The sequence below is a fragment of the Gadus chalcogrammus genome, chromosome 20, assembly GCF_026213295.1.
Source record: "Gadus chalcogrammus isolate NIFS_2021 chromosome 20, NIFS_Gcha_1.0, whole genome shotgun sequence".
Lineage (NCBI taxonomy): Eukaryota > Metazoa > Chordata > Actinopteri > Gadiformes > Gadidae > Gadus > Gadus chalcogrammus.
In genome coordinates this window covers 4,611,357-4,625,116 of record NC_079431.1, presented here as the reverse complement: position 1 = coordinate 4,625,116, position 13,760 = coordinate 4,611,357, and the positions used below count along the sequence as shown (strand labels likewise).

The window sequence follows — 13,760 nt, the reverse complement described above, 5'->3', positions numbered from 1 at the left end:
TTTCCCATTAAAAAAAAGTCCCATTCAATTTATAATTAGAATATCTGATTAATTATCCGTCTTTCATAATCTTACATTTAACTTTTCTGGGCAGACTTTTCCTTTCCATTCTAATCCATCCATTCTGAAAAATGTTAAGATCTTTTTTCAAAGTTATGAAATGGATGGCAATACTTTTCTCCCCCTGTTATCCCATTTTTTCCTCCCTTTGACTCTTTTTTCCCCCTTGAATGGGAATCGACCCCCAACCCCCCCCCTCGTCCACTTAGTACCGGTACAAGAAGAAATTTAAGGACAGTAAGGGTCACTACCTTGTGATCGCTGACACACCAGAGCAGCTTCACCACAAAGAGGCCACTGAGCTACAGAGCAGCGTAAGTGGCCCCTCTTTATGTGGGGTGTGGCGGGGTCCTCGATCTTCCAGGGGCCAAGACCCCTGGTTTCATTTTGTAGAGCCGTTAACCAAGAAATGACGTGTGCTTGTTCCAAAAGCGAAAGAAGAAGGGACACATTCACTGCTTGCGAATAAGACATGCCCGTTTAGGCTGGAAAAAATGAGGCTTTGTCGTATTCCTTCTTCGTGCGGTCCATCATCTACTTTGATTGTAGATTGTGGTGTCACGGTAAATACGTACATGTTGTTAATTTGACCTGGAAATCACCCTTGCTTTGTCACCCACTCCAAAACAAAATACTAGAAATACATATATCTACACAATATTTTGCGTCGTCAAATCACATTTTGGGAATACAATGTGTTTTGAGCCTTGTTGGCAAGTAGGGCTGTAGAGCCATTTAGTCCTAACCCCTAGGTCAAGATGCTGGGGCATTTAATGCTTCGCAGCACATCCCTGCCCTACACACAGGGCAAACATATCTAGACTTTGTTACCAAAGAATTGTTCTTGGTACCGGGATGTGTCTACGCGGTAGCATAGCTTAGCTTAACATCACAGAGTACCAATAGGTTACATAGAAGAAAAAAAAAGAAACATATATTATATTGTTTCACCACATTATGGTACAAGGTACTTACTTTTACCTTATTATGTAGAAATTATATTAAAAAAGGTTTCAGCTCCACATTTGCCGTAGTAAATGTATTCTTTAGGATTTCCTTGTGGGTAGTGTAAGACTCCACCTCTATGTATGTGGATCTGTAGACTGTGTGTGTTACACCGTGCCCATCACCGTGCATGGCGACTGACTGGCGGCTGTACCCCTTTGCAGGTGAAGTACAAGGCAAAGTATGAGAAGGAGAAGGGCAAGGCCATGCTGGACTTTGAGACTCCCACCTATGTGAGCACCAAGGAGGCGCAGCATATGCAGAGCCAGGTACGGTGAACCCCCGCCTGCCTCAATGCTGTCTCCAGCTGCCTGAACCTTTTCTTTACAGGGGTCTTCCCTCTCAAGCCCAGCAGACTCCCGGACCCTGGCTCTGATGACCTCTATTTATCAAGCTTTTTTTTGGTCAGATTTTTGGGGTTGCAATGGTATAATCGTCCACTTATGTTTGTCCAATAAGTTCAATGTTTTGAAATGCCAATACAATATTAGGTACATTTTTTGACACTTTATCATATTGTGAAATATTTGTTGGGGTTTAACTTGAATGTTTGATTACAATAGAGGCGGTAAGTTCCTTGAAAAAACCTGAAAATGGGATTCATTGTCCAAAGACTTGCTCAATACTTTGGAAAAAGCACTGCACAAACAGGGTTCAATCTTTACACGAAAGGGCCTCTTTGGAAGTCGTAGCATTTTAGCACCATTCCCTATCTAATTAATATCTAAGACAGCCCTGTAAGAGAATATCATCTGTCCTTGACGCTTCCAGATAAAACAAAGGTACTGTATGTCATACTTTGTATTGGGTTTCAAACGTTGAATAAACACAGCGTATCACAAATGCATACACACATGCACAAAGGTAAAACCCCCCCAAAACAAACATGAAATGGGTACAAAAGCAGGAGTCGCTGTGAGGCGGAGCGAGGGTGTAAGGTTGGACTGCATTGTGATCGGCACTGCTTTGCATTTGGTCTTTCTGAGCCACGCCTTGGCCCTTGACTCATCTTGTCTCCTCGGCCGATAGAAAGACTATAAGAAGGACTATGAGGAGGGAATGCGGGGCAAGAACCTCTGTGGCTTGGAGGTCACGCCCGCCATGATACATGTCAGACACGCTACCAAAATAGCCAGCGAGGTAACTTAAATAAGGTTGATTTACCCAAATCCCTGCTCCCTTCCATTACCATCAACCTAAGCGCCTCCATTTTGGTTCTATTACCTTAAACCCTCCGCCATCATGACTAAGACCTCCCCTATCCCATTGCTTATCCCATGACCTCCAAAACCTACCTCCCTTCCATTACCATCAACATTATGATTACCTTAAACCCCCCCGCTCCTCCTATCGCTTTATGCCATGACCTCCCTCTATGACACATCGCCCACCTCCCTCCCACGCTAGTTTTTTTGTTCGTTTGCATGGTTCGCTATGCAGTGGATTTAAAAGAGCTACTAACTGTGCTTCATCTTGCGTCTGAGTGTTTAGAGTGTATTGCTTATTCTTACTGTACGTCTGCCTGTATGTGTTTATCTGACCATCATCATCACCATCATCCTCAAGTTTGATGGCCCTTTCGGCATTGGATTTGCAGCTGCTTTGCATGATAACTGTTTATTTTTTCAATATATTTATGTTAAATATATTAATATTAATATATGAATATTAGAATATATTATTATTAAATATATTTTCCTGTCTCTTGTAAGTTGGCATTTAATAAGAATCTCTGCTACACTATAGCATAGCATGAATTTCTTGATGAACCATCATCCTTTCAATTCTTTGTTGTCATTTATGTTTTCCCGTCACTTTATCTTATAAAATTTGTTGAACTTGTCGAATTTTATCAGGCTACCTGCCCAGCTCACCAATGCCTCTAGCCACATTAAAAAAATCTATTGAGGTGTGATATAACGTGCAATACTTACATTAACAATTTGGACTTAAATATACATTCCCCTGCTGTATTGCAATGAGGAAATGTATATTGAAGCCGTGGCCTATTTACTATATGTTAAATATAGTTATAGGCCCGGAACTAAGGCCGAAGCTTGGTGACCATGTGGCCAGTCTTTGTGTTCAGCCTGGCCTCTGTGTCTGTATGTACGTATGTGTGGCTGTTTGCTGGTCTTTGCAGTCTCTTGTGTTCTTCTTCCCCTCCCTCTAGCGAGAGTACAGGAAGGATCTAGAGGAGGGGGTGAAGGGTAAAGGGCTTTCAGCACCGGAGGAAACTCCTGAGCATTTGCGGGCAAAGAATGCCACTCATATCCTGAGTGAGGTAGGACCGGTGACTTGACGTGGCTTTTGTAACCACTCTCAGAAGTGGCTTCCATCCATCCCGCTCTGAACTCTTCTGTCCTCTGAAGCCCTACCCACCGTCCCCATAAACCCACCGTCCCCTTAAACCCACCGTCCCCTTAAACCACCTACCTCACCCTCCCTTTAATGAATCTCCTCTGGGTCGTCTGACTAACAGGGTTACTGATTGGGTGTCATTTCTCTCTGGCTACATCACATCGCTTATCTGAAAGATTGTATGTGAATTTTTTGGTATTTTTCATGGTTTGACTCTGGCATCTTCATCGTCTAATAATCTACTCTAAACCATAACTTGTAACACACTGAAATGGATAACTAATGCTGTGTTTCCCTTCCAGTTCTGAATGGAGCCTCCCACTGCCCTGTGTGTTAATGTCCTCCTAAACCAAGCCTTTTCCTCTTTCCCTCTTTACTTTTGTCTTGGTTTTGCAGCCCTCCACATCTCGAATCACTTGAACTCCTTCGTCCGTTATCATTCCTCCACCCTGTCTAATACCGTATGTGTTTGTGTGTGTGTGTGTGTACTTGTGTGTGTATGTGTGGCTTGTCATGTCTGCAGAGGGAGTACAAGAAGTCCCTGGAGCTGGAGATCAAGGGCAAGGGCATGTTGGCGTTGGCCACGGACACGCCCGACTTCATGAGGGCCAGGAACGCCACGGATATCCTCAGCCAGGTCTGAACAGCCACCTTCCCCTTCTTTCCGCTCAACGGTAGCGAGCGTTGTCTCCAAGTCTGAGTTAGTGTGCTCCTCTTGACGGCCTTTGTACCCGCTCAACAGACTAAGTACAAGCACACGGCGGAGCTGGACAGAGCCAGCTTCACCTCCGTCATCGACACGCCCGACATCATCCACGCCCAGCAGATGAGGAACATCATCAGCCAGGTAGCTGCCGGCGGGGGAACTGATACTTTGATTTGGGCAGGAATGGGGTGGTGTTGGTGGTGCTGTGTTGATGAACGTGGTCGTCTGTATAACTTGTTCCATGATAATACTTTATTTGAAGCAAACAAAGGGAAATTATGTTGCTCGAGTGAAATCTCTGAAATCTCTGTTGTGTTTTTTCCCGTTTGTTTTCCTGTCCAACAGAACAAGTACAAGGCAGAGGCTGGGAAAACCATGTCCCACTATGTGCCTGTGTTTGACACCCCGGAGATGCAGAGAGTGCGCGAGAACCAGAAGAACTTCAGCACCGTAAGTAAACCACCAAGAATGAGAAACCTTCACCAGGTGTTAGCAACGTGACTCAGGCATTAACAACGCCAGTAAGACCCAGACTGACGCACAATGGGTGCTGGTAAGATCCAAATGTGTATGGCCCATGACAGCACCCAGTCAACATGTCTGCCTCCAAATGCAAAGTATTATCCTTGATACTTTATTCATTGCATTAATTTCAAACAGTTTGTCCAGTCTCCTAACAAACAATCCAATCTAGCAGTAATATTCTATTTCAATATTTCATGATGTATGTTATTATTATTATTTTAAGAATGGTGCATGAAAGTCATTTTACCGGACAAGGGAAGATTTTACAAGACAAAATCTTTTTGTGTGCTGTCATAGTTTCCCTTGATACAACAGCCCCATGCTGCCTGATTCTGTTGGATATGTTAATTGCCTTTTTATCTTCCTCTTTTAGCTTCAGTACCAGGCAGACCATAAAATCATAAAGGGAAAAGTGTTGACCGTAAAGGACACCCCTGAAATGCTCCGAGTTAAAGAGAATACAAAGAATTTCAGCTCGGTACCTACCTACCCTGGAATCAGTACCTCCCTCTTTAACCACTCTTAACCTCAATTACCGCGAGTTTCTTTTAATCTTATATCCTAAGTTAACATTTGCTGATATGCAGCCCTCTCTTTTCCATTAAGCTTCGTCTTTGGTGCAGTAGAAATTCCCCTTAGCCTTTCTAATGTGAGAGTCTAACATCGGCGGGTCTAGTTTGATTGTAACACCATAACTGAGTGGTTTAGTAGTGCATAGCTTGTATGCTGCGTTCATGTGTTCTACGTTGAACTCCATCATTGTTTGTATCTGTACGTGTTTTGTGTTTTGTCAATGCATTCCTTCCAATGGCAACACAACTCTGATGGACATCGAATGATTCGGCTGGACTGACAGCTTAATCGTCACTTGTTTTTTCACTCGCAATCACATTCCAATCGCAAGTGTATTTCAATCACCATCATATCTCGGTCGCAGTTGTATTTTAGCTTTAAAGCTAAATAATTAAACATATATATAGGGTGATGAAGTGAAGCTGCGGGTGAATTAGAAAACGTAAAAGTCGGGGGCAGAGGTGGAGGTTCATGCCCTCATTCTTGATCTTTGTGAAGATTCAGTACAAAGATGACCTGGGTGGGGGCACCACGGTGCCTAAGACCCCAGAAATGGAGCGGGCTAAGATGAACCAGCGGAACATTAGCACGGTACTTTACGGAGTGACCCTGAAACCTGGCGATCCTCCCTTCTTCACGTTACCTTTCATCCTCCACCTCCACCTTCCCTACCGCCTGGTCCTTCCCTAGCTAGCATCCCGGCTAGCTGACTGGACACTAAATCCCTGTCCAATTGACCGACATTTTTAATCGACATCATTTAAAATGTCTCCCAGTTTTTTGTTATTTGGTTTTTGCACAAATTGAAAAAAAAAAGTGTTTCCCCTTAAAACATCCCACTTAATCATGTCTAAACATTCAAGTTCCAGACTTAATGAAATATCCCCCATTTTGGTAACCCTTAACTGACATCTTCAACGATATATAATAACAAAATTAGTATGTTGGAGAAACAATGAAAATGTATCTCAATCACAATCGTGTTTCAATAAAAATCTTATTTCAGCTTTAAAGCTAAACCTAAAAAAAGGAAATTAAGCAAATCTACAGGTGGATATGGTGCTCAAATTTCTGAGTTAAAACCTTAAATTTCGAGGGGGGAATACAGAGACTTACCTTTGGGTTGATGCCTTCATTTTTTGATCTTTGTGAAGATTCAGTACAAAGATGACCTGGCAGGAGGCACCACGGTGCCTAAGACCCCAGAAATGGAGCGGGCTAAGATGAACCAGCGGAACATTAGCACGGTACTTTATGGAGTGACCCTGAGCCCTGGCGTTCTACCCACTTCACGTTACCTTTCATCCTCCACCTCCCCTTCCCTACTGCCTGGGCCTTCCATAGCTAGCATCCAGGCTAGCTGGCTGACACTAAATCCCTGTGCAATTGACCGCCTTTTTAATCCACATCATTTAAACTGTCTCCCATTATTTAGTTGTTTTATTTTTGCACTAATTCAAAGAAAATTGTGTTTCCCCTTCAAACATGCAACTTAATCATGTCTAAACACTCAAGTTACAGTCTTAATGAAATAGCCTCCATTTTTTCTAAACTAGCATCTCCAACGATATAACATAACATAATGAGTATGTTGGGAAAAAAACATGAAACTTGTACCTCAATCACAATCGTATTTCAATCAAAATAGTATTTCAGCTTTAAAGCTAAACCTAAGAAAATTAAATTAAGCAAATCTACAGGTGGATGTGGTGAGTTAGAAACCTTAAATTTCTTGGGGTGCTGGGGGGGAATACACAGGCTTTCTTGTGGGTTGATGCCTTCATTCTTGATCTTTGTGAAGATTCAGTACAAAGATGACCTGGCAGGAGGCACCACGGTGCCTAAGACCCCAGAAATGGAGCGGGCTAAACTCAACCAACGGAACATTAGCACGGTACTTTTCCCTAATGACCCTGAAACCTGGCGTTCTACCCCTCTTCACGTAATCCCCGAGCAATTGACCGCCACTTTAATCCCGATCATTTAAATGTAATGTTTTATTTTAACGCTTCAAATATTTTTTTTCTTTTTTACTTAATAATGTCTAAACACTGAAGTTACAGACTTAATGAAAGATCCTCAATTTTGGTAACCCAAAACTGCCATCTCCAACGATATAACAAAAGGTCTTTTATATCGTTTGAGGTATGTTTGGAAAAACAATGAAACTTGTATCTCAATCACAATCGTATTTAAGCTTTAAAGCACAGTCTAAAATACAACCTCAATCACAACCGCATTTCAATCACAATCGTATTTCAGTAGTGGGTTGGTCGGTAAGTTCAAAAACCTAGACTTTGTGGGGGGGAGGGAGGGGAATACAGAGGATAACCTGTGGGTTGATGCCTTCATTCTTGATCTTTGTGAAGATTCAGTACAAAGATGACCTGGCAGGAGGCACCACGGTGCCTAAGACCCCAGAAATGGAGCGGGCTAAACGCAACCAGCGGAACATTAGCACGGTACTTTACAGAGTGACCCTGAACCCTGGCGATCTACCCTCTTCACTTTACCCTTCATCCTACACCTCCCCTTCCCTACCGCCTGGTCTTTCCCTAGCTAGCATCCAGGCTAGCAGGCTGGATACTAAATCCCTGTGCAATTGACCGCCATTTTTAATCTACATCACTTAAACAGTCCCTGTATGGTTTTATTTTTTGCACTAATTGAAATATTTTTCCTGTTCCCCCTATAAACACGCCTAATCATGTCTAAACACTCAGTTAACAGACTTAATTAAATCCTCCATTTTGGTGACACACAATATAATATAATATGCATAAAATATAACAGTAATATAATATAAAATGTTAGATCTGAGACAACAATGAAATGATGTAATGTTTTTTACATTGTTTTTTACACCATAGCATATACCGTGCTTTGGTGACGGCTACCATGTTGATGTGTTCATGGCCTTTTTACATGCGGGCAGTATTTACTGTGTAGCTGTGCTGCCCATTTGTCTCTCTCACTGTCCTGCTGTGTACATCTTGACATGGGTAGATACAATACAAGGAATCTTTGGGCCAAGGCACGGCCATTCAGGATCTTCCGGAGGTGAAGCGGGTCCGAGAGAACCAGAAGCACATCAGCTCGGTAGTGGAACAGAACCACAGAGTGATCCCTACCCCCCCCCCCCCCACAGAATACAAAGACACACCCTTTCCCCTCATTCTCATCGCAGAACCAAGAGCAGTAACGATATGGATAAGGTTCTGTTTTCTTTTTGTTACAGCTTTTCCTGTCATCCTAACTGAATCCCTGTTCCATTCCTAAATCATTCCCAAGTCATGAGCTGATGTTCTGAACGTGGCTCTATTGATTCATTTTTTGCTGTTCCTTTCAGATTTTCATCCCGCTGAAGTTTTTAGGTTTCCATTTGTTCTCACCGCCCCACCCCTCACTCCTCCATGAAAATAGTTTCAAGACTTTAAGTATGGAAACTTTTACCGCCGCCCTCGTTGACCTCTTTTTAACATTCTCATTTAAAGCTTCAGTACAAAGAAGGACTCGGACAAGGCACTTCTATATCAGAGACCCCCGAGATGGAGAGAGTTAAACGCAACCAGCTGAACATCAGCACGGTACCCTCCCCCTCCCTGTGTCCCCCTCCTCCCCCCCATTCCTCATTTGAACACCATTCCCGACTTCCCTTCGACAGCCTCCAGCCAGACCAAATACCATTTCAAACCTCCAGACCTCTGTTCATTTTCCATCAAACCCTTCAAGTTTTCGTTTTTCACTAACGAGTGCTGTTGCTGATCTCCCGGCGTTCCTCTAACACCTTTCATTGAGCCGAGTTCCCGCGTGAGCAGCTTGCACTCTGTCGCACTTTAATCCGTATCCTTAAGCCATTTCTTAATGATTTCTACATTTCTATCCATGTTAACCACTGACTCTCCTTGTTTTTTCCGAGGCTCCCACGCCAGCCATGCTGTGAATAATAAGCACTAGGTTGTGTACACGTGTGGCTCAGTTCTCCTGTCTGTTTTCCTCACTGCTGTCTCTCTTTATCCTCTTGCCTGGGAACCCCGCGGACCAACGGTACGGGATAGATTAAGTACCGCAACACCGTGGGCAAAGGCACGGCCATGTCGGATCTCCCCGAAATGAAGCGGGTCCGAGAGAACCAGAGGCACATCAGCTCGGTATTGGATCCAGAAAAAACCTCATCCTGAAATCCTGTGTGGTTCCTAACGGTTTTAACGTAGACAATAGACCCCCTCTGATCCGCCTAACTCCTCATCAGTCCATGCATACCATCCTCATCGCTCACCCCCCGATCCCCCTGGCTCCCACAACCACCACCTCCATCAACGCTTCAGTTACCAGAACCAGGACTCGGCCTTGCTGCCAACTCTTAATGAGGCCGGTTCTTCCCCCTTAATCTTCCATCCATGTGCTCCCTTCCTCCCATTTTCTGATTTTTTTTTTGTTGCATATTTTGCCCTTTAAAGAGCTGAGCTCTTGGCTACAGCTTGTGAATTGCAGTGCTGGTTCATCCTACATCGTCGTCATAGCTTTCCTCCCATTAGGCTTCTCTTAGTGTGTGTGTGTGTGTGTGTGTGTGTGTGTGTGTGTGTGTGTGTGTGTGTGTGTGTGTGTGTGTGTGTGTGTGTGTGTGTGTGTGTGTGTGTGTGTGTGTGTGTGTGTGTGTGTGTGTGATCGCCGTCTCCTCTGCCGACCTCTACCCTCAGAGCCAGCGGCCCCTTCCCAGAGTCTTCGTCTCCTGCTGTGGGGGTGTGAAGAGCTGTGGTTAGGGCTCTGTGGATGCTACATCCCAGATCCCAAAAATCTGCCACGATGGGACCAATTTCTCAGACATGGATTAATTGATCATTAAAACAGGGGAAAAAAAGGCTAAAATAAATTAGATAGAATGTAAATTCAACAGAAATAGCCCGGGGCAACTGTCCGGGGTAACAACAGGAGGTTTGTGTTTTACAGAAGGTCCCGGAACACGCTGCGCTAGCAGCTCCAATCCACGTCTCTGAAGGCCGTCCCGTGCGTGTGCTCTCTTTGAATGTCTTGTGCACTCTGACTGTCCCCTCGGGGACCCTGTGCTTGTGTCCTGTAGGTGTTGTATAAGGACAGTAAGGCCAAGGGAACCCCTGTCGTGTTCACTCCCGAGATGGAGCGAGTCAAACGGAACCAAGAACACATTAGCTCGGTACCTCAAGAACCCAACCCCCACCCCCCAAAGTATCGATGTTTTCCCCTGAAAGACATGCCGCCCCACCCCCACCCCCACACCGCTTCCTTAGCAACCCTCCAGTAGTACCCCTGGTTAACCCCCTTCCCTAACCTATTCGTCCTTTGGCACCAGTTAATCACATTAACTCTGTTTCCCAGAGTAAATCTCTTCTGTGTGTTTAATCTTTAGACCACCAACACTAAACTCTTGTGCTGTCGGAACTACTCTCTCACCTCTGTTGTCTCATCCTTTGTGAATTCGATTGGCCCACACTCTTACTTCCCTGTACGTCTCTCAATGCTTTACCCATTCCTCCCCCCCCCCACCCCCATCTAATTCCTGTCTCTGAAGTCATCCCCGTAACGACCCCCCCTGGTGGCAGCCTGTAGTAGTCGCCTGTGTAGATTTGCCGCCATGTTCCTCCCTCCTCCCATGGTGTTGTCATTGTGTGGTGGACGCTACGTTCGTCTCTGTGTGATGAGGACACAGGGGTCCTCACGGAGATCCAGAGCTCCTCAGACGGGGTGGTAACCTCCCTCCCGCTGCCTCCCACCAGGTGCTGTACTCGGACAGCTTCCGCAAGCAGGTGCAGGGCAAGGCCGCCTTCGTCCTGGACACCCCGGAGATGAGGCGCGTCAAGGAGTCCCAGCTCAACATCTCAGGAGTGAGTTCACTTTTTACGTGTGTCATTTAAAGGCCAGTGAACTTTGGTTAACGCCCCTATATCATCGGTGATCAAATGATCAAATCCCCCGCAAAATGTTTGAGTTTCGGCCTTTTGGTGATCGCAATCTCAGTTGCATGCTAATGAGAGTCCTGACATCCCTTCTCTCTGTGTGTGTGTGTGTGTGTGTGTGTGTGTGTGTGTGTGTGTGTGTGTGTGTGTGTGTGTGTGTGTGTGTGTGTGTGTGTGTGTGTGTGTGTGTCCAGGTGAGATACCACCAGGACCACGAGAAGAGCAAGGGCTCCTTCACGGCGATGGCGTCCTACCCCGAGATGGAGCGCGTGAAGAAGAACACCCAGGAGTTCAGCGACATCAACTACCGCGGCATCCAGAGACGCGTGGTGGAGATGGAGAGGAGGCGTGTGGTGGAGCACGAACAGGAGACCACCACCGGTACACACACACACACACACATGTACACACACACACACACACATGTACACACACACACACACGCGCACACACACACAGACATGCACACGCACACACACATACACATGTACACACACACACACACATACACATGGACATACACATGTACACACACACACACACACACACACACACATTGTGGGTGTATTGATTTGACAGGCAATCAGCTCCACAACTCTTAACTCATAAGAAGTAGTTGCTGGACAGACTTCAACTTTTTGTGACTAAATTGACCAAATGGTTGACTACTGTCCAAAAATATCGCGACCGATAAATTGGCTGTGATATTGCTATGTTGCAACACCACCTATTTCTACTATGAATGATGTTGGTTTTCATTTGACAACTTTATTTGGCAATTGTTATACTCGGATTAGGTTGCAGCGAACATATTAGCGCAAAATGTTTGGCAATTATATATATATTTATAATCAAGCATATTAAACTAATATTGATACGTGTACACCCATTCTTAAAATGTAACTTTATAATACACATATATTTAGTCACCTCTATATAATCTGTGGTGTGTGTGTGTGTGTGTGTGTGTGTGTGTGTGTGTGTGTGTGTGTGTGTGTGTGTGTGTGTGTGTGTGTGTGTGTGTGTGTGTGTGTGTGTGTGTGTGCGTGTGTGTGCGCACGAATGCGTGTGCGTTGTCAGATCTGCGTGTGTGGCGCACCAACCCTGGCTCCGTGTTTGACTATGACCCCGCCGAGGACAACATCCAGTCCAGGAGTCTGCACATGATGTCAGGTGAGCCACATCCCCCCCAGGGCCGGGGAAACTCTAGAGAGACAGCTCTGAGGTGGTGGCAAACACATGCAATGGTGGTTCGTTGAAAGTTGTCTTAGTATTTATTAAATCCCAATGGGAAAACAAACATAGGGACTTTTGCAGTTACATTATATTAAAGTAAGTCATTTTCCTTTTTGCCCCTCGTCAAAACAAGCCCAAATAAATCTCATCCAAATGTCAAAATGAATCAACCTCTAAACGATTAATATCGACGCGGAATGAGTGCATATAACCAACGGCTGGCTCAAACGTCTGGTCCCGTCAGTGCACGCCCAGCGTCGCAGCAAGGAGCACTCCCGTTCCACCAGCGCCATGAGCGGCCCGGCCGACGAGAAGTCCGAGATGTCCCACGAGGGAGACCACCACATGTCCACCTACAGCAACGGCTTCGGAGCCTCCTCCGTCGGTGAGGACCAGTCGTTGGTTGTGGAGTTTGGTGTGAGGGCTTTCTCAGGGTCGGGTTTTAGAAGTTTGGGTGTCGGTTCTAGAGTTTGGTTTTGGGGTTTCCTAGGGGTTGGGTTTTAGGGTTTGGGGGTCGGGTGTAGAGGTTGGTGTTAGGGTTTGCTAGGGTTTGGGTTTTGGTGTTGATTCTAGAGTTTGGTGTTAGGGTTAGGGTTCAACTTGGGTTGGGTTTCAGGGTTTGGGTGTCGGTTTTAGAGTTTGGTGTTAGGGTTAAGGTTTCCTAGGGTTTGGGTTTTAGGGTTTGGGTTTCAGGGTTTGGGTGTCGGTTCTAGAGTTTGGTTTTAGAGTTAGGGTTTTCTTTGGGGTCGGGTTTAGGGTTTGGTGTTAGGGTTAGGGTTCACTAGGGGTTGGGTTTTAGGGTTATGGGGGTCTGTTCTAGAGTTTGGTTTTAGAGTTAGGGTTTCCTTTAGGGTCGGGTTTAGGGTTTGGTGTTAGGGTTCACTAGGGGTTTGGTTTTAGGGTTTGGGAGTCGATTCTAGAGTTTGTTGTTAGGGTTAGGGTTTACTCAGGGTTTCCTCGTAGGGTTGGTTTTTTCGCTCTAGGTTGTGGTATTAGGGTTGGGTTAAAGGGTTTAGTTTTTGGTTCTTGAGTTTGCTATTAATGTAAGGGTTTATATATATCTATAGCGTATACTGATATCATATAATTGGGTGAACATTGACCTAATATAATATTAAGTCAGTTCACCCAAGTGCCTCAGTCTGAGTCAGTGTTGTAGCTGACTCTGTGTGTGTGTGTGTGTGTGTGTGTGTGTGTGTGTGTGTGTGTGTGTGTGTGTGTGTGTGTGTGTGTGTGTGTGTGTGTACCTCCAGGCTACCAGACTACTAAGACTGTGGAGCTGCAGCAGAGGTCTTCCTCAGTGGCCACCCAGCAGACCACCGTCTCCTCCATCCCATCCCACCCCTCTACCACCGGGGTGA

At 45.2% G+C, this 13,760-nt stretch overlaps 1 protein-coding gene across 22 annotated transcripts in view; it reads left to right on the top strand.

Moving 5' to 3' along the window:
- neb (nebulin) overlaps positions 1-13,760 on the top strand; it is a 62,896-nt gene that overhangs the window by 47,980 nt on the left and 1,156 nt on the right. For 4 of the 22 annotated variants that reach the window (XM_056580094.1, XM_056580073.1, XM_056580071.1 and 1 more), the window contains 21 exons: positions 270-374; positions 1,230-1,334; positions 2,095-2,205; positions 3,239-3,349; positions 3,950-4,063; positions 4,169-4,273; positions 4,478-4,582; positions 5,031-5,135; positions 5,729-5,821; positions 6,385-6,477; positions 7,032-7,124; positions 7,600-7,692; positions 8,237-8,329; positions 8,725-8,817; positions 9,289-9,381; positions 10,311-10,403; positions 10,984-11,091; positions 11,358-11,544; positions 12,244-12,336; positions 12,644-12,784; positions 13,653-13,756. In XM_056580094.1, the coding sequence (XP_056436069.1) occupies positions 270-374; positions 1,230-1,334; positions 2,095-2,205; positions 3,239-3,349; positions 3,950-4,063; positions 4,169-4,273; positions 4,478-4,582; positions 5,031-5,135; positions 5,729-5,821; positions 6,385-6,477; positions 7,032-7,124; positions 7,600-7,692; positions 8,237-8,329; positions 8,725-8,817; positions 9,289-9,381; positions 10,311-10,403; positions 10,984-11,091; positions 11,358-11,544; positions 12,244-12,336; positions 12,644-12,784; positions 13,653-13,756 (2,238 nt within the window). The remainder of the gene's footprint in view (positions 1-269; positions 375-1,229; positions 1,335-2,094; positions 2,206-3,238; positions 3,350-3,949; positions 4,064-4,168; positions 4,274-4,477; positions 4,583-5,030; positions 5,136-5,728; positions 5,822-6,384; positions 6,478-7,031; positions 7,125-7,599; positions 7,693-8,236; positions 8,330-8,724; positions 8,818-9,288; positions 9,382-10,310; positions 10,404-10,983; positions 11,092-11,357; positions 11,545-12,243; positions 12,337-12,643; positions 12,785-13,652; positions 13,757-13,760) is intronic. The other 18 variants (XM_056580091.1, XM_056580090.1, XM_056580093.1 and 15 more) reach the window with 16 other exon arrangements.